Raw genomic sequence first — 25,800 nt, forward strand, 5'->3', positions numbered from 1 at the left:
AATTGATGGCCAAATATGAAATTCTATGATTTTGGAGTATTTCAGAGTTTTAGTACTACCGTAACACAAATTGCGACGCATTTATTAAATTTTCATATAAGTTTGCTTAAATGGCATTGAGATACTGTTCTTTCTCTGCTATCTCTTCTGACTCTCAGTCTCTCTATCCTACATCCCGAAGTCACGTCAATGAGCAAATCGGAACAGTGACTAAAATACTACTGTTCATTAAGTTTTTTACCCAAATATCTCGCGAACAGTGTTATTTTTCAATATGCCACGCGGACAAGTTTGCTACAGTGCCCAGCGAACTTGGTATCCAATGATTTTGTTACACGTGACACACTTTCGTAGGAAAAGCTGACTGCCACGTGTCCAAGTTCGCTACTACTTGTAGCGAACTTGGTAGCCAATAATTTCGTGACATGTGGCACACTTTTGCAGGAAAAGCTGACTGGACAAAGTTCGCTACCTGGGTTAGCGAACTTGGTGCGCTACGTGGCACAATCTCGTTGTCCGATCAGAATTAATGTATCAATCACAATCAAAAAAAGAAAATTAATATACTAATCACCAATCACAATTAATGTACCAATCACCAATCACAATTAGCATACAAATGGGATTAACTTTTGACTGTATCAATCATAATTAATGTATCAATCACCAATCACTTTGGAGGGCCATAACTTTTAATTCGGATATCCAAATCAGATATTTTTTATTTTATTTCACATAATTTTTTGAGATCTACTCAATGACACTTCATTTGACATATTTTATCTCTCACAAACATCGTTCAAATTTGTAACAATAGTATCACAAACAATTGATTGTGATTGGTGATTGATCCATTAATTGTGATTGGTGATTAGTGCATTAATTGCGATCAAAATTAATTGTGAATAGTGATTGATACATTAATTGTGATTGGTGATTGGTACATTAATTATGATTAATACATTAATTACAATTAATTGTCATTTTCCTTCGTTTTCTATTTTTTAATTGTGATTGGTGATTGATACATTAATTGCGATCAAAATTAATTGTGAACATTAATTGTGATTGGTGATTGATACATTAATTATGATTAATACATTAATTACAATTAATTGTCATTTTCCTTCGTTTTCTATTTTTTTATTGTGATTGGTACATTAGAAATGAAGGACTCTTTCTATCATGAGTTACTCAACCAGACTCTGACCTTAGTCATACTTACTTCCTGGTATTCCAATCCATTATTTCTTAATCGTACTTGAAGGTTGTAGACTGTAACACCCCGTGTGCACCCGGTGTATTAAACATACAAATGGTAATAGCGCAGCTCAATAAATGCGAAAGCTAACTTTTTTCAATTATGAATCATATTATATTAACCAAGTGAATTTACTTATTTCTTTTCAAAATATCGCCTGTATGTAAATTGCAATAAATAACTACATTGAATAACCTCATAATATAATTATGTATCAAGTCACGAAACTACAACTTGTAGACTGGACAATATTCTGATACAATATACAACTCAAGTCTGGAATGAACATATCTTATACCAATGTGGCATGGACAACCCTCATGCTCCCCAAATAAAACACATATCTAAATCAAGTCTCAAACCATAAAGCCATATAGCAATAATAAAGCATAATCATGACCAGATATGACAGTAAGGCAGCATGCATAATATCAGCTCAATTTCGGCCTCCCTACGCCAGAGGTCTCAACCTCAGAGGTACCTGTACCTGAAAATATGCCCCACACGGGGTGAGATCTCTAACAAAAAATCTCAGTAAGACAAGGGGTCCTCAAGGACTCTTCCGCCCCAAGCTCACTTACAAGTATATATATACGTTCAAAAAGCTAAGTACAATGCATGTTTCTGATAAAACAGTATAATCATGACAATATATATGAATACTCAGCGAGTCAAATACCACTGCTAATATCTCATGTGATGTATGCAAGTAGGGGTGGCAATACGGGTCAACCAGACACGACACGACATGACACGTTTTCGACCCGTACACTATTTGACACGACCTTGACACGACCAGTTTTGTAAACGGGTCACAAAACACGAACCCTGACACGATCCGTTGCGGGTCACGGGTCGACACGACACGACCCACAAAATTTAAAATTTAAAAAAAAGTGGAATTTTTTGAAAAATAAATAAATTAAAAACAACAAAAAAATAAAAAATAAAATAAAAAAAGATTAGCTTCTGTTTCTTGAGATTTTTAGTTCCTTGTATTCTTTTCTATACTAAACAATGACTATATATATCAATATATAAATGAATAAAAATAATAATATAATAAAATATTTAATTGAAAATTAAAAAAATGACACTGTGCGGGTTGACACGCGAACCCGCGGGTTGACACGTGACCCGACACAAAAAAAAACGGGTCACATTTACACAACCCTGACACAACCCGCCCTGACCCGCAGGTTGACACGACACGTGATTTGGCGGGTCGGGTCACGGGTCAACCCGCGGGTCAATACCTGTATAGCCACCCTTATATGCAAGTGTGGTTCAACTGGCCAGAGAACATGATAGGAATTATACACGTCTGCGACCTACCTAAACATAAGGGTCGCAGCCGTATGTCTTACACACCAGGGACGCAGCCTGATCGTGTAAGTAATCAACATCACATCCATACATTAGATCAACAGGCATATCCACATATATTAGGTATATAACAATGCATATATCATTTTCATAAAACCATACCATGCACATAAATCACCCTCCCATGGAGGTCGATGGAACAAGCAACAGATCAATCCGAGGACCAGAAGCTTACCTGTCAAGCTAACTCCTTCCTCACAACACGGTGTCCATAGGGTCACAAGCAATAACAAGGTCCAGCATAGTGAAGGATCTAGTTTCATAATATTCACATTATCAACATTCATAGTCTAGGTTTTCATTATATTTAAACACATTTCCTTTACCGTTTAATGACCGTAGGCTTCTCTCAAAGCCATAAGTCTTCAATATTATATATTTTGACTTAGTTTCTTCATTACAGGGTTCACCCTAGCCACTATAGGATCCAAAAATCCAAACCACACCTCTGTTTGGACAGAATGGCTCAAACTACGAATTTTCCAGAATATCTGGATATTCCTCGAGGCATATCCGGATATCACAAATCCAATATCCCGATATCCATATCCGGATATCAATATTCGGATATCATATTCGGACATTTCACGACAAAATGTTGTTCTGCATTTCACGAAGGTATCCTTCCAAGACTTCATTTTTCATGTGACCAGACGTTCAAACATGTATTTTTAAACACATTCAGGACAATGTTCATGTTAGTTACTTAATCATATCATTTTACATGCCAATACTTAATCTTTAACATAGAAACTCATGAACAAAGGTTGAGAATGTATACCAAGCTTCCAAAATAGAGGAAATGGATGATCTTGGAGCTCTCTACTCAACTCAATGATTCTGCCACTTCAAGGCCACGAAAATGGTTCACAAGCTTGGTCTATTTTTCTCCCAAAATAGCTTCTTGAAGCTTCAAGTGCCAATGAAATGGCTCCCCCTTCACTAACCAAAGAAGTCAGCCCTCAACTGACTCTACTAAATGGCTACAACTCAGAAATGGAGTGCCTTTCAACCTCCCTAGGCTTATGTACACTCAAAAATGGAGTTTTTGTGAAGAAATCAAGAGAAAAAGTTGTCTCTTGAAGGTTTCCTTGGAGAAGATGGGTGGTGGAAATGTGAAGAGCAAAGTGCAGCTTCTGAGTGTCACGTAGGAGGGTGCATATTTCTGACCTAGGTTAATGTGCCCTCCTATTTAAAGGTGCATTAACTTAATTCATCCATATTATTTCTAATAGCTCCGCTAATTATTTTAATTTTAAACTTCATATTCTAAACCTAGCCATTTTTCTAGGATTTATCATATTTTTCTTATAATTTTCGCAGCACTTTGCCGGCACGCGTTTTATACATGGCCAGTATTAGTTCTAACATCAACGCTCATTATTCTTACTCCAAACTTGCAAAAATCGACCTAGATATTTTTTTTAGGAATATTTATATTTTTATTATAATTTTTTGGGATACTTCACCGGTACACATTTATACTGCGAATCAGAACCGGTATCTGCACTTTTCGTCTGAAAAGCAACTTTAAACATTATTCGACTTTCTAAATATTTATCTTACCATAATTATGCATAATCTTTATCAAATCCATGCTCCGGCATCGATACTCTTATTTAATTAATTATTTAGCGGTGCGGGTTCTTACATGGAAAGAAAAAAAGTTTAACCATTTCAAAGGGATAGTACTCGAGGAATGACAGAAGATTGCAAAGACTCGATAGTAGGAAAGGCATTGGCATCGGGGCTAGAAAGCAAGCAAGTAGGTAGGCACGCAAGCAAGAAAGGAAAGCTAGAGAGAGATAGCCCTTTTCTAAAGTATATATAACCATTCTAAAGACTTATCCTCAAACAAACTCTAAAACCATAAGGCATGAGGTTCGCTTGAAAGTGAAATTCATGAGCTCGTTAACGCTGGGCACACACCACTTGCTAGCTGTTCTACCGCCATCAAAGATGGCTCGTAGCTTAATTTCGACCAGAGAAATTGCTTCTTTCTATTAAAGGATAGATGAGCACACGTACGCAAAAGAAAGCCAAGGAGTGTGTTTGATCAAATTCACTCTAAGAGAAGAAACTGCTTAGAGCAACAAAGGTTGAATGTTGTTGTCTTTGTTTAATACAACCTCTAACTTGAAATTAGGCAAAAGCAAATGGAGAAGAAAGGAGACACAAATGATCCTATTTGTTTATCAGATTTAGATTTCGATGATGAATGGATTATTGAGCAAGTGGAGCCTTCTGTAATGGATGGGGAATCTTCGATGGATGTCTATTAGTCTTCAACATTGATGAAGGAGACCAAAGCAAAAAGATAAAGAGAGGTATATTTGCTCGTATAGTGTTTCTTTTAGTCAAACGCCTTATCTCATTTATTTATATATGTAATTGTAGATTTTGTTATGTACATTTTTTATTTTTTAGGTCCTCGAAATCTTAAAGCCGAGAAGAATGATAAAAAGTAAAGGTATCATCATACAAGAACAAGAAAATGTCAGCAGTTGATAAACAAAAGATATTGCCAAAAAGAATGACAAGGGAAAATGACCTCAAATTGTTTAAAAAGAAATGATAGATGAGTCAAATGACTACCCTAACGAAGAGGATGATGAATTAGTTATGTCAATGTTACAAAAATTGGATCGGATCGGTCGGTTCGAACCCAAAACCAGTAAACCGGTCATGTGACCAGTCCGGGTAGAGTAATAGATAGAAGATGTACGTGACTCGGCGTGACCTGGTGCGAATCGGAGTGAACCGACCGTTTTTACTAAAATCGGTGACTCGCCTAGTCAGAAAAAAAAACTTTTGGAATGAAACCATACAGTGTAGACATAGAGAAGAAGAAGGAAGAGTCGAAGACGATGAAGAAGTCGAAGACATTAGAAAAAGCATCGGCATGATGTCCAATTGCCATTGAGGAGAAGACATAGAGAGAAAAACTGAAATTTCAAAACGATATGCAGGAGAAAGAGAAAACAAGGAGAGAGAGACTTGCGCAATAAAATCACAAAACCATGGACTGTTTTACTTTTTGGCATCTGATTTCATTTGGGCCACTCATTTCTTATCTATATCTTCTTCTTTTTTAATTTTTTATTATTTAAATTTACAATTCTTTATTTCTATTATTTTTACGTTCTTTATTATAACGAGTATTGCATTTGTGTTTTTTTATTTTATTTTGATGCCACAAATATTAATTTTATGTCATAATTTTAAAAAAATTTTGAAATATGAAATATAAAATTTAAATTAATATATATTTATCTGGTTTAAGAGGTTGAACCAGTGACCCATTGACCCAGTACCTCTACCAGTTCGGTCATCGGGCCGGGTTTGATAACATTGCGTAAAACTAACTCTATTTCCTTATTCTCTTGATACACAAAATTATTAATCAATGTACATAATGTATTGTATATAATGAAAAATACTATTTTAAAGTGAGGATATTTTAAAATAAGTGAGAAATAATATATTTATTTTTTAAATTATTTAATGGATTAACATCACCAAATATTTTATATTAAATTATATATATTTTATTTATTTAGTTTATAGATAATTTTACGGAAAAACTATTTGTGCTTTAAAATGGTATAAGTTGTGTCTTTTTAATTTTTATATGTACTCTCGGTAGTAGTACATAGTTATAATATGAAAAATTAATTTTTTTTTTCTTTCCTCAGTCACATCAACTGGCGTGGAAATTGAAAAAAAAAACAAATTTTCATGTTATAACAATACTTAGAATAAAAAACTAAAAGGACACAACTTACATCCATTAAAAGAACACACACTAAATCCTAATTTTATTTGGTGAATAATTTTTTATATATTAAAAGTGAGAAATTTAAGTAATTTGCATGAGGTTATTGGTTCAAAACTCTAGTAGGCCCCCAATTTACAAATGTACACTGCCAATAATGAAAACAAAAATCTTATAGAGCATAGTTATCGTAAATGAGAAAATCGACCGGCTTAGATACGTATATAACTATATATTAATTAGAGACAAGTTGCAATTATCTGTCTGTAAGTAGGTTGTATCTACGTGAGCGTGCACGCCGTGCAAATAAGTGGACGAAAAAGACTTATTTATGTTAGACAAGTAAAAGCAGTTGAATGAGCTTTAGAGAAAATTAAAGACCTTTCAATATTTGGTATAAAATAAGTCTATCAACGTGAAATAAGAAATGTCGTCTATGACTCTGTCTAACTAAATAAAACAATGAAGAGTGAGAATGAACAAGAAAGGACCAAGTTCGGAACAAGGCAACTTGTCTCTGTCAAGAAAAACAAAATCTTGCAAGCATATATATATTTATACAGTGAATATAGATAAGTTATCTGTATTCACTCCCAAAACTATATCGTTTTGAGTTCAATGTAAATAACTTATCTACGTTAACGGCAGAAAAAAGACCCAAAATGCACATGCTGACCGTCTGAAAACGTGCATTGATCATTTGTTGGCCAATATAATCAAAATCCACCGTTAAGCAGTCCTAGAATCACCAATTGCAGTGTCAATCTCATTATTTAAATAAAAAATAAAAAATCAAACCAATCTATGAAAATCATATATGATTACCAGCAATAAAAAATAAAAATAATAATGAAGAAAATCTATTATAGAGATATAAAATAATTAATCTAATCTCACCCAAAGCCTTAAGGTTTTGGGTTAAATTGAATTTTATCATAATATTAGAGCTTTAGTGACCACGAGGTTACGAGTTCGATCCTCACTGCCACCACTTTCAGATGAAATTAAGAAAAGCCGACCAAAAGAAAATGAATTTGTGCAGCACAAGACAATGTTACCTAGCTCGAAATGGAAGTAACTCATGGTCATAATCCCTGAACTAATATTCTGTTAAAAACCAATTCAACTCAAAAGTCTAGGCTGATGGGTGAAGATTTTTTAATGGTTTATATTATTTTTTAACACGTCCCCTCAATAGAATAATCAATTCAACCCAAAAGCATGGATGAAGACTTTTTAATAATTTATATTATTCGCTAACATATTCACTAATCAAAATGCGACAAAAAGATGCATCCTCAAACTATGAATTTGGTTATGCTTGTGTATTGTGAGTAATGAGTTCCTGTAAAAACAAAGTTACATGTGGACAAATACGATTAAAAAAGGGGAAAAAGTATTTAATGATACTTTAGACAACTTTGTCTAATGTTCATTGATTTATAATTGAAAAAATAAAAAATTAGAATGATAAAAACTATTATAATCCTGAAAAAAAATTCAAATTATAAAAACACTATGATTTGTGCTCCAAAACGACGTCGTTTCAGTGAATAATAGATAAAGTTATCTAAAGTAACTTTAAAAAAAACAAACCTTTAAAAATGTGTTACCAGAAAAAGAAAAAAGAAAAATACGATTAAAAAAAGAAGAAAAGGAAAAGCCAATTTTTCAGCATAGTATCACTGTCTCTTTATGGGAACTATCGTCCTTGATGAGACCGAAGAAAGTTTTTGTCTGAGTTGAAGGAGGACAATTCTTAATCTTACTCGTTTTCTTCACCCCCTGCATTACGGTAACGACTAGATAAGTCGGTCTTCGTTTCCGTATCCTTTCATGACAAAACAGAAGTCTTTGCTTATCTGGAACTGGAAGCCCCCGTTCGCTTTCGCCGAAACTACGGGCAGCTATTGTTCAATCAACGTTTAGAGAAAAAAAAAAAAAAAATTGATTTATTGAAAAATTTGAAATTATTTCGTTATAAAAACTTAAAATCTAATATAAGAATGAAAAAAATAAGTTCAAGTAATATGTAAAGCGGAATCAGATTCGGTCTATTATTACACAAGGATTCAACAAAATATCTTTTTTCTTGCCTAATTTTAATTATTCTAAACATAATATTTTTAAACTCTGATCATTGAATTAATATTTTTTTAAAAATATTTTTTATGGACACAGTATTTAAATGACTAAAAATACTTTATTGTGATAATAATTACCATAAAGTTTAAATTATTTGAATAATGTATGAAATAGTCTTTGAAATGTTTTATATTAAAATAATCCAAAATTAAATTAAATAGTTTCAGTCATAAATATTTTTAATTAAATTTTAGGTGTTAATCAGGTTTTTCCACACCGCAATAGCTTTAAGAGATATATAACAGTCAAATATACGGTGAATTATTTTTTTTAAAGTGATTTACTTTTGTATTTTTTGGAGAAGCTGAACTTTTCATTTGATTTTTCAGCTATATTAATTATCAACAAATTATTGGTTTATTACATTCGATTTATTGTGAAGCAAATGGTATTTTTAGCCTTAAATACTATCACGATTCACGAGTACGATCTGAATTATTACCACAAATAAGCATTAAAATATGAATTTATATCTTTTATGTGAAAAAATGGTCATGTGGACATATTAATCATATGATCATGTTATTTGATCACAGTCACTCATTTAAAAATCATATATTTTTCTCTTCTTACATTTTTATTTAATAACAATGATATGTTATTCTACCTACTTTTTTTTCATGTCTTACCTACTAATCTCCAATACTGTTAGATTAGAATCTTAAGAGAAAAGAGATAAATGATGAAGGTTAGTAAAGATTTTGATCCAACAATATTAAAAAGTAGTAGACATAAAAAAAAAAGTAGGTACAATAATTTATCCCTTAATAATATATATATATATATATATATATATATATATATATATATATATATATATATATATCTACAAAATCAAACTGGGAAAGAAAAAAAGAAAGGGAAATTATACTCTTATGCAATAGGAGAGCAAAAAGTTTTCCTACACTAATTCGTTTTCTGTGTTAATTAATTTTTTTTTTCTAATATAAAATGTGGGATCCACATGTAATTTGTCTCTACTTTTGTTATCTCATATTTTCATGCAACATAAGAAAACATGTAACCAAAAAGAAAAGAAAAGAGGAAACACATTTATTTCTTTTTAAATTGTAAATATTAGACGCTGTACTGTTAGCAAAAGCAAAATATCCTTTGTCTTTGAACATGAACTCATTTATAAAGTAAAAGGGTATAGTTTCTAACCATATTTCATGTCAACGCTTGGTATATTGTCTTCCCTTTAAATAGTGATCACCTATTCTTCCTATTCACTCGTCCCTAAAACCTTTACGTTTTCCACACCTCTCCAAACAGAACCATGGAGACAAAACAAGAAAATATGCAATTTCTTGGGCTCTTAGGCGTGTACAAAGAATCCTACAAAATCATATTTTCATGGAGGAAGATCTTCAGCCAGATTACCTTAACTCTTATCCTCCCTCTCACCTTCATCTTCCTCGGTCACATACAAGTGTCCGATTTCCTCTTCGGGAAGATTGTACATGACTCGGTGCAAATCACCGAAACCGAACCTGGCACACCCCAACAACAGAAACTCATTGAAATGATCTCATCCGAATGGGCCACTTTGACTCTCTTCAAGCTAGTTTACTTCACTTTCATGCTCATCTTCTCCCTCATCTCCACCTCTGCGGTGGTTTACACCGTCGCTTCCATTTACACTGGCAGAGAGGTAACTTTCAACAAGGTCATAAGCGTTGTCCCAAAGGTCTGGAAGAGGCTTGTGGTAACTTTTTTGTGCACCGTTGTTGCTTTTTTCGTTTACAACGTTATGGCAGTGATGGTTATAATCATATGGGCACTTACGATTGGTGTAAGAAGTGGTGGGATTGCAATTTTGTTGGTCATAACGATCTTATATTTAATTGGGATTATGTATCTGACAGTGGTTTGGCAATTAGCTAGTGTTGTTACCGTGTTGGAAGACTCGTACGCATTTGAAGCAATGACGAAGAGCAAGGAATTGATAAAGGGGAAGATGGGTTTGTCCGTATTCATTTGTTTGAAGCTCAATGTTTCCTTCTTTCTGATACAGTTTTTGTTCATGATGGTGGTTGTGAATGGATGGAAGCTGTTCGGAATGAGCTCCATTGGAAGAACATCATATGGGATACTATGTTTCTTGTTGTTGTCTCATTTGTTTTTGTTGATGCTTGTTCTGCAAACTGTGCTTTATTTTGTTTGCAAATCTTACCACAATCAGAATATTGACAAGTCTGTTTTATCAGATCACCTGGAAGGTTATCAAGCAAAGTATGAGCCATTGATGGCTAAGGATGTTCAGCTGGACTACCATGTCTGATAGCTAGCTAGATGAATCATAATCTATAAATCTAAATGAATATTCCATATATCTGCTATAGTTTAATTTCTTTATGCCTTAAGATATATGTGTGTGTGTGTGTGTGTGATATCAAAGCAGAAATGAATATTTATATGTAGTGAATTCCAAAGGACATCTGTATAATGAAAGCATGTGGCTTCTTTGCATACGATATTAATAAATAATTTGAGTTTAATTTGTTCATAAAGGTTTTGTATATTAGCTGAATTAACTAACGAATTTCAGCATTGAATTTCCTTTAAAATCTGACTTGGCCTAACTCTGTGTGTGGTAGCTGCAGCCTGCAGGTATACAAAAATTGGGTTCATTTTACAGTAAATTTACACTTTTATAATACAAACGTTATTATTTTCGTTCTTGACATTTCAATTTTTTTTTAAAAAAATAATTTTATTCTTACTTCCGCTAAATAGATGATAGGCGGGCTAGACTTTCTTGCAGAAATTTTAATGGATCCTGCTAAAGAAAAACATTTCTAATCTGCTTGTTACTACTCGTACAAAATATAATGACGTGTGCTCCGGGCCGGCTTTAACAGCCCACTACATGTGGATTGGCCTCTAAAGGTTCATTTGAGAATCTCTTACCCCCCTGCATAACTCATCTATTACACATAGTAGTGAAACAATTCCTCACACACGACAGTGAGAAGTGGGCAAAAACGGTTAGGTTCCTTTTCTCTCTCATAGCATTAGGGAATATAATTCTCATTTATATTAATCCTTCTTCTTCCATTGAATAGATATATGAAAATTACCATATATTTATGAGTTGTTACATTATCAAAATCTATAACCACCATGCCCATACACATTTTCCCTTTCTCATCCTTGCTTGAGATTGCACCTATGGTGTCTCTCATGATACTTTGTTCCATACCACTACTACTTCGAGCACCTGCACGCAGGGGTAGGTATGGGTCGAATTGAACTGAATTTTTTAAAAAACTGAACCGAATTAAAGTAATTCGGTTCAAAAAACCAAACTTGAAAAAAAGTATGAAAATATTGAAGAAAAATTAAAATAAAAAATACAAATGATACTACACATTTGAAAAAAAAAAGCAATAGATAATTAAAAAATAAAATGAAATGAAAATAAGAGAGAAAAATACTTAAGAGAAAAAATAAAAATAAAAACTAAAGAACAAAATAAAGATAAAAGAAGGAACAAAATAAATAAAGAAGAAAAATAGAGGAAAAAAAGATAAAAAAAAATAAGAGAAGAAGAAGAAAAAATCAATCTGGTTCATAGTTTTTTAAACCAATTCAGTTCAAGAACTGCTTTTTAAAAACCAGTTTTTTCATGTGCAATTCAGTTTTTTAGTTCTTTTGCATACCGTACCCATACCTACATGTACCCATACCTACATAGAGATATACATCACCCATTGTGGGATACAGTCCAAGCGTCAAATCCACAATAGTTCAACCCATTATTGGGCCATACTCACTCTTATATATGTATCTGTAGGAGATAGATGAAATTAGATGTGATCCATCTTTTCCTTTTCTTTGGCTTCTCCTTATTGGGCCCTACTCATTCTTATGTATCTGTAGGAGATAATTTTATTTCTAACTTATAGTAGATATATTAAACGCATATTTTTTAGTGTAAAAGTTTAGTTGTTGATGACTTCCAATTTTAGATGAACAAATAAGATTAGGGCTTATGATGCACCGACACTTCAAAAAACTTGATGTATCGTGTTCCACACTCGCCGATACTCCGACACTCCAACACGCGTTGAAAAGACTTAAAAAAGGATTCAAAAGTTGCGTTGCGTTATGTTTCTAGTTTCAACTATTAGATTTGTTGGATTACAATTACCATTTTATTGAGTTTAATATAAATATTTATGATATCTTATATTTCTTTGTAAAATTGATAGGTATTATAAGTTTAGCTTCATTTTTTATTAAATTATTAAATATTAAATATTATATACACTACCTATAAGTTAAAAATATTATTTAATATCGAAATATGTCCTAACGTGTCAAAATCTAATTTTTTTTAAATTAACATGTCAGAGTGTCGTGTCACGTGTCGATGTCTGTGCAACATAGATTATAGCTATATCTCCTTCACTTGTAAAATTATGTATGTTTTGGGGATGAAATAAATATTTAATTATTATTCATGCGAACATTGTTTTGTTTAAATCTTCAACGAATTTGTTTATTGTTACCCCTCATACATAAATCCTTACTCACCAACAAGTGGAGTAAGGAGAGACATGCCAAACCATGCTTCTTGTCCCAGATGCAACCACCAAGTGGAGGATAGTAACTATATATTTAGAGATTGTAATGCTAGGGACATATAGGGTGTGCATGACAACCATCCCAGAGTCAATTTTTCTTCAATTTATATTCTCAAGAACAGAAACGGATAGAAACAGTGTTTGATAAAATCGATTTATTTTTTTGTTTCATAGAATGAACCGATTCAATTTGTATGTTGAGGAAGGAAAAAAAGAATAAAAAAATATTAGCTTCTCTGTTTATGGGCACAAATGAGAATGACTTTTTTTCCTCGTCATTTCTTCCCCTCACAGCTCCAGCCTCTTCTTTAAACCCAAATCTCATCCTCTTCAACTGACCCACCATTACACCAAGAAGCCATAATATGCAACTTCTGGCCTTCACCATCGGCCAAAAACACACTACCACTAGTGACTCATTCCCACACTGCAACCTTCCAACAACCCCATCGCTGCCATCTTCTTCCTTTTCCTTGAACTAAACCCGAACCTACAAAACCACCATTCTTCCATCGGCCAAAAAAACCTACAGCCCACCGTGGGAGCTTCACTGCCGGTAAACCTTCCCAGCCACCAAAGATAGACATTCATCCAACTCACCTCCACCGCACCACCATATTCTTCACTGTCCAATCGCCACTACAACAGGACCACTCACCATCTAAACACCTTCACACAACCACACCCATTCCATCACTGTCGTCGTTTAAGCCTACCGCCTTCCTCCATCGAACCACCCTATTCTCCGCCTACCACCACCTTCGACACCCACTCCCACTACCACGGTGAAACCCTCATTTCATTTTCCATTAACCTCCAAAAGCCTAGACCCACCTTGACTGACCCTTCTCTTCGGCCATCAATCAACCATTCCCATTCAATACAACAACAATAATGTTTGCATTGTGATTTTTAGATAATAAAATATTATAATTTTTAGATATATTTTTTTAATATATGAAATTTTGGCATTTTGGTTAAAATCTATTGCAATTTGTTATCTTATACAGTTGATCAAATTTGTAAAACAAAAAACAATTCTGATTCTTGGAATAACAAAAAATGTGTTAACAAACATAATTCTAATTCTTCGAATAAAAATAAAATGTGTTAACAAACGTAATTCTGATTCTCAGAACTCTTCCTAGACACAGAATCAGAAAAAAAAAATGTATCATCTCATAAACAGTGCTGGGGAACAGAATGATTATCATGCACACCCATAGTGTAGACTAGTCTGACAAATAGACAAAGCAAGGTTCTTTAGTTTTAGTTTCGCCGATTGATTAACATCTAACCTAGGAGCTTATTTTTGTGCTCCAGAAGCACATGCTCCTTGCCCAAAAATGGGAAAATGTGGGATACGAGAGGAAATAAATATAAAGGTAAGGGTAGTGTAAAAGTGTTACTTTTTACTATATTTGGTAAAAGGAGTACCACGTACTCTGTGCTCTTGGAGCACCGAAAACATTTTCCTAACCTAGAGCAAAATGGGTTCAAGATCAATTGATCTTCAACAAGAGAACCACTTTTGGAGTGGTCTACTGGTTTATTTGGAGAGATTAAAATGACCTTGTTTTAATAGGAAACACGTTCACCCCATAAGTTGTGGTTTGTAGAGCAACAATATATGTGAATGATATTATGCAAGCAGAAGTTAGCCTTTCCTCAAAAGGAATCCTCGCAACACTTAATTGGGAGGTTATGATTAAATTGATCTTTCCCAATGATGGTTAGGTTTAAATTAATATTGGTGGATCATATATTTGAAAGGTCACATAAGAGGATGTGGATGAGTGATTAGAAATAGCTCTGGGCAATGGATTACAGGTTTAAAAAAAAGTCTGGGAAGTAGAAACTCCCTCTTAGCAGAACATTGGGGCTCTTTCATGGGCTAAACTTAGAAGAAATAAATAGATGTATTTCTAGGGTGAGACTATGTTGGCACAATTAGATCTGAAGAAGTATAAAGATCGTTGTGGTTTAAAATGCAAAAGATTATCTATGTTCTTGGTTTCACAGAATATTACCTCTTATTGTGCAGATCTACAAGAATCCCCCTTTGTATCGGTGTGGTGATCCCCCTCGCCTCTGCTGCCATGGAATCTCGTCTTTCGTGTCTCAGCACAAACACTCATTCGCATCTCAGCATGAAAACTCCTCTGCGTCACAGCATGAACAGATCTTTTTGCTGAAGCTTCACAATCAAATATATGAATATGGCCTTCGGAGGATGGTAGTATCTTCCAGACTATTCTAAAATGGAAGGGGGAGGAATGTGTGGGTATTCTAGGGTTTCAGTTCTCAAATCTGTCAGCAATAACACTGAAGGTTGATGACTAAAATGAGACTATTTATATAGACACCGAAAAACCTTAGCCCTAAGTTTCTTGGGCTCTAGGCTAGGCCTCTTAGGCTATTCTCAGCCCAATTAGATTCTAGTAAAAGAACATAAACATAACAGACACAATAGTAGCTGTTAAACTAATGGCTTCAGGGTGTAAGGAATACTAACCTTTCTTCAATTTAGTTACCAGGATTTTTTTTCTTATCAAACGACCAAGGAATGTGAAGTTGTCTCATACACACAAAAATGCCATAATATAGTTGGTTAGCTAGCTTCCTATACAGTTGTCCATGATTGGAATGTGCATGTATTTAATTTTTCTCCACAAGATGGTAAGGTATTTGTGGGTAATGATCTGATGTGGGTGGCGTATCCCCGGATAATCCGCAATTAGGTTTTTCTTTATTATTTCTTTATGTTTCCTTATTTCCCTAAAAAGATCTAAAAATAAATATCCAACTCTTATTCAAGACAATTAAAAATCCTCTCTTGAAATACAATACATCATTAGAGGATCCTTTAATGCAAAAGCTGTTTTAATGATGCATATAACTTTTAATTTTACATGAAGGATGAAATTAGGGTTAGTTGTTCTTCACGTATCAAATTACTTATGATGTTTGAGTGCTTGTGTGCTCGAGTTTCATTATTAATCATTTTGAGTTTTATTGTGAGTTACATATTTTTTTTCATTACTGATCGAATTAATGTGTATAAGATTTTAGTGTTGATGGATGTGGTGGAAAATTAGGATTGTTCAAATACATGTTTCTCAAATATTCAAGCGTAATATTATAAACATGTCTTAAATGAATCATATTCTTCCATAATATTTATCAGTATAAATTAAAACTAAGTCAAACATTATAAAAGTCATTTTTAAATTAAATAAAAGTATAATTAATTTTTGAAATTCATATTTTCTACATCATTTGAATAATAATGTAAAAACTTTCAAATACTTAATTTCTAAAATATAGGTTTATCACAAAATTCACAATATCTGTTGAGTATTAGTTAGTTAGTTTAGTTAGGAAGTTAGTTAGTCATTTTTTGTTACTCTACATTTCTGTTAAGTTCACACTATATATATGTGTGAAAAGTGTAACTTAACTCACTTGATTCATACTTTCTCAAATGATAATTCATATTCCCATATTCTCTGTCTTCAATTGTAACATGGTATCAGAGCTCTACGCAGAGCTCTGATCGCCATTTTCAATTTTCTTTAAATTCGTTTCTTGTTCATGAATTGTTCATGGATTGTTTGACTCTTGCTATTCTCTGAGGTTCTTTCTAATGGCGATGATCCCTGACAGTCGAGAACCAGTAGCAGATCAGAATTTGAACTTGAGCACAACCTCAAGAAATGCATCGAACATTTTTTATGCTTCAGATACAGGTAGTCCTTATATTTTGCATCCTAATGAGAATCCTTCTCTTGTATTAGTTTCAACACTCATGAATGGTAAGAACTACCATGGTTAGGCTAGAGCCATGAAAATGGCCCAAATTTCGAAGAACAAGCTTTCCTTTGTGAATGGAGCAATATTGGTACCAGATCCAACATATCAGAGGTATGCAGCATGTGAGAGATGTAACACCATGGTCCTTTCATGGCTGCATCGATCAATAACATATTCTATCTCTCGATCGATATTATGGATGGATAGCGCTTTAGACGTATGGAATGATCTTAAAGAGAGGTTCTCTCAATATGATGTTTTTAGGATCTCTGATTTACAAGATGACCTATACAAGTTACATCAGGGTGATAGTAATGTTTCTAATTACTACACCAAACTTAAGATCATGTGGGATGAACTAGAAGCTTTGCAGCCAACACCAACATGCAGATGCATACACCATTGCTGTTCAATTTCAGCAGAAGTCAAAAAGATTTGAGAAAGGGATTACTCGATTCATTTTCTGAAGGGGTTAAGTGATCAGTTTTCCAATGTGAGGTCTCAGATAATGTTAATGGACCCATTGCCATCAGTCAAAAGAGTATTTTCTTTGGTCATGCAACAAGAAAGGCAACTAAAGATAGAAGAAAGTACTGTTAATCAAGATATTCATAGATCATTCTACAATTCTGTGGAGCAGGTTCAAGGGAGAAGACATTCTTATCCACGTGGGAGAGGATGTGGTGGTGTCTTCAATAGAAGAGGAAGATCAGGTCCATCATGACTTTGCACTTACTGTGGGAAAACAAGTTATACAGTTGACACTTGTTTTGAGAAACATGGTTTTTCTCCTGGTTTCAAGCAGAGAGGATTCACACACAAGGCCAATGCAGTAGCCTTAGGCACTGATGAAGTACAAAACACTATGGAGAAGATCAACAACTCTTCACAAGCTGATGTGAAAGATAACTTTACAAAGGAGCAATACAAATTGATCCTTGAAATGATCCAACAGACAATGCAGAGCCCTCATACAAGTAACATGGTACAAGCTAAGGATCTTAATGCAGAAACCATAGAGACCTCATCGAGTACTTCTAATCCTCAATGGATTTTAGACACGGAGGACACAGATCACATTACTTGTTCCTGTGCAAATATGTTTAACATTCAGAAAATTAAGCGTATTGCAATTTTTTTGCCTAACGGGAGTCAAGTATTTTCTTATCTCTCTGGAATAGTAGTATTTTCAAACTCTCTCAGATTAACAAATGTGTTGTATGTCAAGGAATTCACAGTGAACTTAATATCAGTTAATAAACTGCTAAAGGATTCTAATTGTCGTGTTGTTTTTCAGCATCCAATGTGTATTATTTAGCAAGTGCCCTCCATAGAGAGGATTGGTTTAGATGAGTTGATGAAAGGATTGTACGTGCTGCAACATACAAGTTCTGAAAATGCAATTTGTAGTCATGGAATAAAGGATAGTTATCCTTGTAATAGTAGCTTTGCTATACAATCAAACTATGCTGAAGTGTGGCATTCACGTTTAGGCCACTGTTCCAAGTCTGTAATAAAATCCATGATGATTCAATTTTCATTCATTTCTTGTAAACATTTAGATGATCCATGTGATATTTGTCATTTGGCAAAACAAAAAAAAGTTATCATTTTCTAACAGCTCTTCAGCTTCAAATTCTGCTTTTGATATTGTGGACATAGATATATAGGGGCCTTGCTCTGTCACTTCAATTCATGGACACCGATATCTCTTAACTGTTGTTGATGATTATAGTCGTTATACTTGGGGGATTCTTATGAAATCAAAATCTGAAACTCGTAGTCATATTCAGACTTTTGTGGCTCTCATTGAAAATCAATTTAAGGTGGTTGTAAAATGTTTTCGCGTGACAATGGCCAAGAATTTCGTATGAATGAATTTTTTTGCTTCAAAAGACATTCTCCATCAGACTTCTTATGTTGAGTCCCCTCAACAAAATAGGACTTTTGAAAGAAAGCACCAACACATTCTTAATATTGCAAGATCTCTTTTCTTTCAAAGCGATTTGCCACGAAGCCTATGGTCTTATTGTGTTAGTCATGCTATTCACATCATTAATAGGCTTTGCTCTCCAACACCGCAAAAAAAATCACCTTTTGAACTTTTATACAGTGAACCACCAGTCCTCATCCACTTAAGGACATTTGGATGCTTGACATATGCATCTACCCTGACAACTAGTCATTCCAAATTTGATCCAAGAGCTCGAAAATGTATTTATCTTGGTCACAAAGATGGTGTCAAAGGGTATGTGCTCTATGACCTATTTTCTAAACAGATTTTAATTTCAAGAAATGCTATTTTCTATTAGGAGCATTTTCCCTTTTCTGTGCCAAATCAATCCAAGCAAGACTTCCCTTGGCCACTCATTGTTTATTCTTTTACATTGTATGATATGCCTCCATAATAAGGGCATATTGAACTTGAGCAATCCGTTCCTAAAGATGTCACTAATATTGAGTATCAAATTCCAATTTCAGAAAATCTTGTTTTAAACAACTCTTATATACCAATTTCTTTGGATGCTGACACTCATGCATCCTTGGACAATACATCAGTACCTCCTCTTCCAAGGAGATCTACTCGTATAAAGGTACAACCTAAACATTTTCAGGACTACCAATGCAACTTAATCACTGGATGTCATGCTACTTCACCTCATCAAAATTCTTGTACTTGTCTCTATCCTATCTCCTCTGTTATGTCCTACAATTGTGTTTCTGTTGCATATTCCACATTATGTAATAATATCAGCTCTTTAGTTGAGCCAGACACATATAAACAGGCAGCTCAATCCATTGAATGGGTTGCTGTTATGAGGGAAGAAATCAATGCTCTTAACAGTAACAACACATGGATTTTTATGGATTGATAGTCCTCAAGAGTTGAGGCCCATTAAGTGCAAATTGTTTCACAAAACCCATGTTTTGGTTATAAATCACGCCCTTTAACCTTCTTCTTTTCATATAGAGCAACTGTTTTGAATAGTGGACCAGAGCAATGCCGAAAGTGGGAATTAAGGTAGACCTGGAGCAAATTTAACATTATCTTTTTCACATATGACTATTGGGTTAGTTTGCTTTGTTCAGGACACCTAAGGCCCATCAAAAGGAACCACAAAATGAAGAGAGAAGAAGGAGTGTTGCGCAGGAAGGAAAAAGAAGTCTGCTATAGTACAACAGCAGTCAAAAGAAGCAATGGGGAGCTGCCACGTCAGCTACAACAGAAGGAGTGGAGGTGCTGCCTCTGCTACAGTACGAAAGCAAAGAAGCTGAGCAATGGGGAGCCGCCACGTCAGCTACAGCAGAAGGAGTGGAGGTGCCACCCTGAATCCGATACTCCTACTCACAAAGGGAGCCAAAAGCAAGGGGGACCACTTCCATTTAAGGCCAAGCTGGCAAGAAGCAAAGCTACCATTGGAGAGGATTTAGAAAAAGCACGACCCTTGATGAAAGGAACAATGAAAATCAAATGAAGAACCCTATAAAAGGAACAAACAATCCTCATAAAGGGGATCAACACCCATCCTAGGACTGGTTATCTCTTTGTTTTCTTATTTCTTTGTAAAAATGCTCACTAGGAGCTAACTTCCTCTAAGTAGGTGAGGGTTCCATAGAAGTAATCCCTTTTGTCTTAGGATAGCTTTGTAAGGAACACATATTTTATAAATGAATTTTGAGTTGCTCTTTGGTTTAATTTGTTGATTTTGTGAAACCCTTTGGGCTGGCAACCTCATCCCGGGACCACTCGGTTGATGAAACACTGACAAAGGCGTGTAGAGCATTCTCAAAATCCTGGGGTAGTTTAGCGTGAAGAAAGGAGGGATAAACACCTGGAATGGGGAGCACTGCCATGTGAATCCATGCTCTTTTGAGAAGGCAGCATGGTTTCCTTGCATATAACTCCAAGTACTATGGAGTAACATGGAGAGTAAGGCCTTACCCTCTGCTTACCTATAGCAAAACAAGGGAAGGAGCAAAATCCACTTGTAAAATATGCTACCAGGCAGGGTTAACCAAAGAGATGAAAACATGGAACCCGTAACACCTACTTGATCTTTTTCTTCCTGAAATTAATCTTAACTAAATTCCTATCACAACCTTTTCCTCACGATAACTGTACTGTGTTTTACTAGCTGATGCTCTTACTTTCATTTCGTTGACTGCTCTTAAAGTTACTTCAATTGATGCCATTTTATTCGATGACCATGCTAAGTCATTCACTGCTTTCATCTGGTTCAGAATGGTTAACATTGTTTAACTAGCTGCCCAGAGATTGCTCTTTGTGAAGCTTAGCTGAGAATAGTGATTTCTTTTATTGCTCCATTTTACAAATTAAGTTTCCTTTAGCGCTTCTTACTTCACAACTGCTCCCTGAGGACGATAAATCTGGGGCTATAATACCCTATATTGCTTGACACGTACGCTTGCGTATAGTTGAAGAGGGTTGCTCTTAGTCAGAGTAGATTGCTCCTGTTGACAATCCTGATTACTACTCTACACTCTTGCTCTCTGAAAGAAATATTCCCGAGCAACTCTCGGTTCGACCAAGCAATTGGCGCCGTTGCCGGGGATCATTTGGCAAGAACGGGCGTTTTTAAGGAAACATTTTTTCTGTTTAATCGCAGTCTTTTTGTTTTAATAAACCTCCTCCATTTGTATGAGCACAGAACCTACAGAACTTGGACTGGAAATAGTACTTTTTGATCCAGAACCCGAGAGAACCTTCAGAAATAGAAGAAGAGTTCAAAGGTTGAAAAACAGTACAATGGAGGAGGTTGTAAACAATGATAACAATGGAAATCATAATCATGAGCCTGAACAAGGACCGAATGAAGGAAGAGGGCCATCATTGAATGATATGGCTGCTCCCTTCAGAAATGGTCCAGAAAGAGGATATGTTCCCCCTCCTCTGAATATCCCGAACTTTGAAATAAAACCTGCAATGTTCCAAATGATTATGAACGCTGGTCAGTTCCATGGACTACCCATGGAAGACCCTCACAGTCATTTGGACAACTTCACTGAGATAGTTGACAATTTCAAAGTTCATGGTATTTCGGAAGAAAACATGCGGATGCGGCTTTTTCCATTTTCCTTAGCTGGAAAAGCCAAAGAATGGAGGAGAACATTGCCCCCAAACTCTATCACCAGTTGGGAGCAATTGGCGGAACAGTTTGTTACCCGATTTTTTTCCCAAGCAAAACAAGCCCAAGTGAGGGCTGATATAACTTCTTTTCAAATGTATGATGGAGAAAGTCTGTATGAAGCGTGGGAACGCTTTAAAGAGTTGATACGAATCTGCCCGAATCATGGAGTTTCTGATTGGGGCTTCATTCACACGTTTTATCATGGTTTAACCCCACCATTGAAAGCAACTGTTGATGCAGCCGCAGGGGGAGATCTTTTGGATTTTACTTATCCAGAAACCTACCTGTTGTTGGAAAAACTTTCAAAAAAACATATTTCATGGCCTTCCACACGACACAGTGCTCCTAAGAAAGCAGGAGTTCTTGAGCTAAGCTCAGCTGATGCTCTTTCTGCACAAATGGCTTCGCTCCAAAACACTATAAAAAACTGGAAGCCCATGGAACAGAAAAAAACAACTGAGCAGCTTCTTTTGACTCAATCAAGTCAGAGTTGCCCCACTTGTGGAGGTCCTCATGAATATGAGGACAGTAACAATCTAGCTGCTGTGTGCTATGCAGGAGGGTATAACAACAACAACAGGAGCAATGACAACCATCAAGGGAACAATAACCGAGGCTGGAAGATTCAGAATAATGCTGGAGGTAGTGGAGGAAACTACCAGAACCGACCCCCGTATCCCAGGCAGAACCAACAAAACTGGGATAAGGGTGAAGGGAAGTCCTAATCCTTTGAGACTTCTGTCAAGGAGTACATAAATCAGAACAGCGCAGCCATGCGAAACCTAGAAACCCAAATTGGTCAGCTGGCTGGAGCACTCAAACAGAGGCAATCAGGGACACTCCCTAGTGATACAGAAAAGCTGTCTCAAGATAACCAGGAGCATTGTAATGCTATAAGCCTGCGAGATGGAAAAACCTTACCACCCCCAAACTTAGTGGCACGACCTCGAAAGCGCGAACCAGCAAAACAGCCTATAGGAAAGGAAGTTGAAGAAGCCACTGACCCTTCACACCTTGAAGCTCAGACAGGACCAGAAGAGAAGGTCCAAAGCAATGAGTCTGCTGAAATCAAATCGGATGACGCAACACCTGTAGCAGAACTTGGAGCAACAAAAGTCAGTGAACCAGTTTCAGTTCCAACTTATGTTCCCCCATGCAAGAGAAGGAGTGAACCGATCGAGCCTCCTTTTCCACAGAGGTTGAAAAAGCAACACGAGGATAAGCAGTTTAGCCAGTTTCTTGACTTGATGAAACAACTTCACATAAATATCCCTCTAGTAGAAGCTCTGGAGCAAATGCCTTCATATGCAAAATTCATGAAGGACATTTTGTCAAAAAGAAGAAAGATCGAAGAGTTTGAGACCGTAGCCCTCACTCAACAATCGTGCAAGTACCTGACTAAAATTCCTCCCAAACTAAAGGATCCTGGTATATTCACCATCCCGTGTACAGTTGGGAAGAACTATCTTGGTCGGGCACTTTGTGATCTGGGCTCAAGTGTAAATCTAATGCCAGCTTCCATCTTCAAGCAGCTTGACATAGGAGTAGCAAGACCAACCACAATCACTCTTCAACTTGCAGGCCGATCTATAGCCAAGCCAGAAGGAAAAATTGAGAATGTCCTTGTCCAAGTAGACAAGTTCATTCTACCAGCTGACTTCATCATCTTAGATTTTGAAGCAGATCAAGAAGTTCCAATAATTTTGGGCAGACCATTTCTGGCTACCGGTGATGCTATCATAAATGTCAGAAAGGGTGAACTTTCTATGTGTAAACGGAGAAGAAGTGAAGTTTAATGTCATGAAAGCAATAAGGTTTGATGAAGATAACACTGAGGAATGCTCTAGCATTTCGATCCTTGACTCGGTCATACGAGAAGAACAGCAGGAGCATTTGCAGCCAGAGATAGGCATTAAGGACTTTGAGGAGCTGGAAGAATACCTTGCATCCATCAGTTTCCACCAACCCCAGGGAAGGAAAGAAAGGGTCTTTGAATCCTTAAATCGATCAGAGCAAGAGCAAAGACCGAAATTGCCTTCAGTAGAGCAACCACCTACCTTGGAGTTAAAACCCTTACCTGAACACCTGAAATATACTTATTTGGGTAAAGACAACACTCTCCCTGTGATTATTTCTTCTTTGCTAACCCATGAACAGGAACTTCAACTCACACAAAAGCTCAAAGATTACAAAGGAGCAATCGGCTGGACCATGGCTGGCATAAAAGGAATTAGCCCAACAATTTGCATGCACAAGATTTTGCTCCAAGACCCTGACAGCTCATCTGCGGAGAATCAAAGGAGGCTGAATCCCAATATGAAGGAGGTGGTAAGAAAAGAAATCATCAAATGGCTTGATGCAGGTATAATCTATCCCATCTCAGATAGTAAATAGGTTGCTCCTATGCAATGCGTTCCAAAAAAGGGTGGCATTACTGTAGTTGAAAATGACAAACAAGAGTTAATAGCCACCAAAAAAATAATTGGGTGGAGGATTTGTCAAGACTACAGGAAATTAAATAATGCTACCCGAAAGGATCATTTCCCCCTTCCTTTTATTGACCAAATGCTGGATCATCTAGCTGGGAAAGAATTCTTTTGTTTCTTAGATGGGTATTCGGGATACAACCAAATCCCGGTTGCTCCTGAAGACCAGCACAAAACCACTTTTACGTGCCCCTTTGGGACGTTTGCATTCAGAAGAATGCCTTTTGGGCTATGTAATGCCCCTGCAACTTTTCAGAGATGCATGTTTGCTTTGTTTACTGATTTGGTAGGAGAAACAGTAGAAATTTTCATGGATGATTTTTCTGTCATTGGTTGCTTTTTTCCTACTTGCCTCAATAACCTTGAACAGGTATTGAAAAGATGTGTCAAAAGCAATTTGGTGCTGAATTGGGAAAAATGCCACTTCATGGTAAGAGAAGGCATTGTGCTAGGACACAAAATCTCAAGCAAGGGCCTCGAGGTGGACAAGGCTAAGGTGGAAGTAATCGAGAAGCTACCTCCCCCTACCACCGTAAAAGGGATCAGAAGCTTCTTGGGACATGCTGGGTTCTACAGACGTTTCATTAAAGACTTCTCCAAAATCGCCAAACCACTTTGTGAACTTCTGGAGCAAGACAGGAAGTTCAATTTTGATGAAAAATGTTTGACAGCCTTCCTGGAGCTCAAGTTGAGGATGATGTCTGCACCCATCATTCAAAGCCCAGATTGGAGTCTTCCTTTTGAACTAATGTGTGACGCCAGCGACTTCGGCTTGGGAGTAGTTCTTGGGCAGCGAAAAGACAAAGTCTTCAGAACTGTTTACTACGCTAGTAGAACTCTTACTCCGGTACAAGCCAACTACACAGTGACGGAGAAGGAGATGCTGGCAGTTGTATTTACATGTGACAAGTTTCGTTCATATCTAATATGTTCCTAAGTCATAGTCTTCACTGATCATTCAGCAATCAAGCAACTCTTTGCTAAGAAGGATGCAAAGCCAAGACTAATTAGATGGGTACTATTGCTCCAACAATTTGACCTTGAGATCAAGGACCAGAGAGAAAGTGATAACAAGGTGGCTGACCACCTATCTCGATTAGAGAGAGCAAGCCCGCAAGAAGGAGATCATATCAAGGAGACATTCCCTGATGAGCAGCTTCTAATGATCGCTGAAAAACAAGCTCCTTGGTTT

At 35.9% G+C, this 25,800-nt stretch overlaps 1 protein-coding gene and 1 non-coding gene across 2 annotated transcripts; one reads left to right on the forward strand and one right to left on the reverse strand.

Moving 5' to 3' along the window:
• Positions 1 to 9,817: 9,817 nt before the first annotated feature.
• Positions 9,818 to 11,039, forward strand: LOC133293593 (uncharacterized). The gene has a single exon (XM_061492184.1). The coding sequence runs from the start codon at positions 9,847 to 9,849 to the stop codon at positions 10,849 to 10,851; it is 1,005 nt and encodes a 334-aa protein (XP_061348168.1). The 5' UTR covers positions 9,818 to 9,846; the 3' UTR covers positions 10,852 to 11,039.
• Positions 11,040 to 22,186: 11,147 nt separating this feature from the next.
• On the reverse strand, positions 22,187 to 22,291 carry LOC133293601 (small nucleolar RNA R71). The gene has a single exon (XR_009749078.1). It is a non-coding gene; the product is annotated as a small nucleolar RNA R71 (small nucleolar RNA).
• Between the last annotated feature and the right edge of the window lie 3,509 nt (positions 22,292 to 25,800).

Source organism: Gastrolobium bilobum, unplaced genomic scaffold (assembly GCF_033153095.1).
Source record: "Gastrolobium bilobum isolate Gb01-03AN ecotype WA unplaced genomic scaffold, APGP_CSIRO_Gbil_v1 utg1090, whole genome shotgun sequence".
Taxonomy (NCBI): Eukaryota; Viridiplantae; Streptophyta; class Magnoliopsida; order Fabales; family Fabaceae; genus Gastrolobium; species Gastrolobium bilobum.

Excerpts from the sequence above, each read along its gene's own strand:
- LOC133293593 (XM_061492184.1), top strand. The coding sequence starts at position 9,847 with ATGGAGACAAAACAAGAAAATATGCAATTTCTTGGGCTCTTAGGCGTG.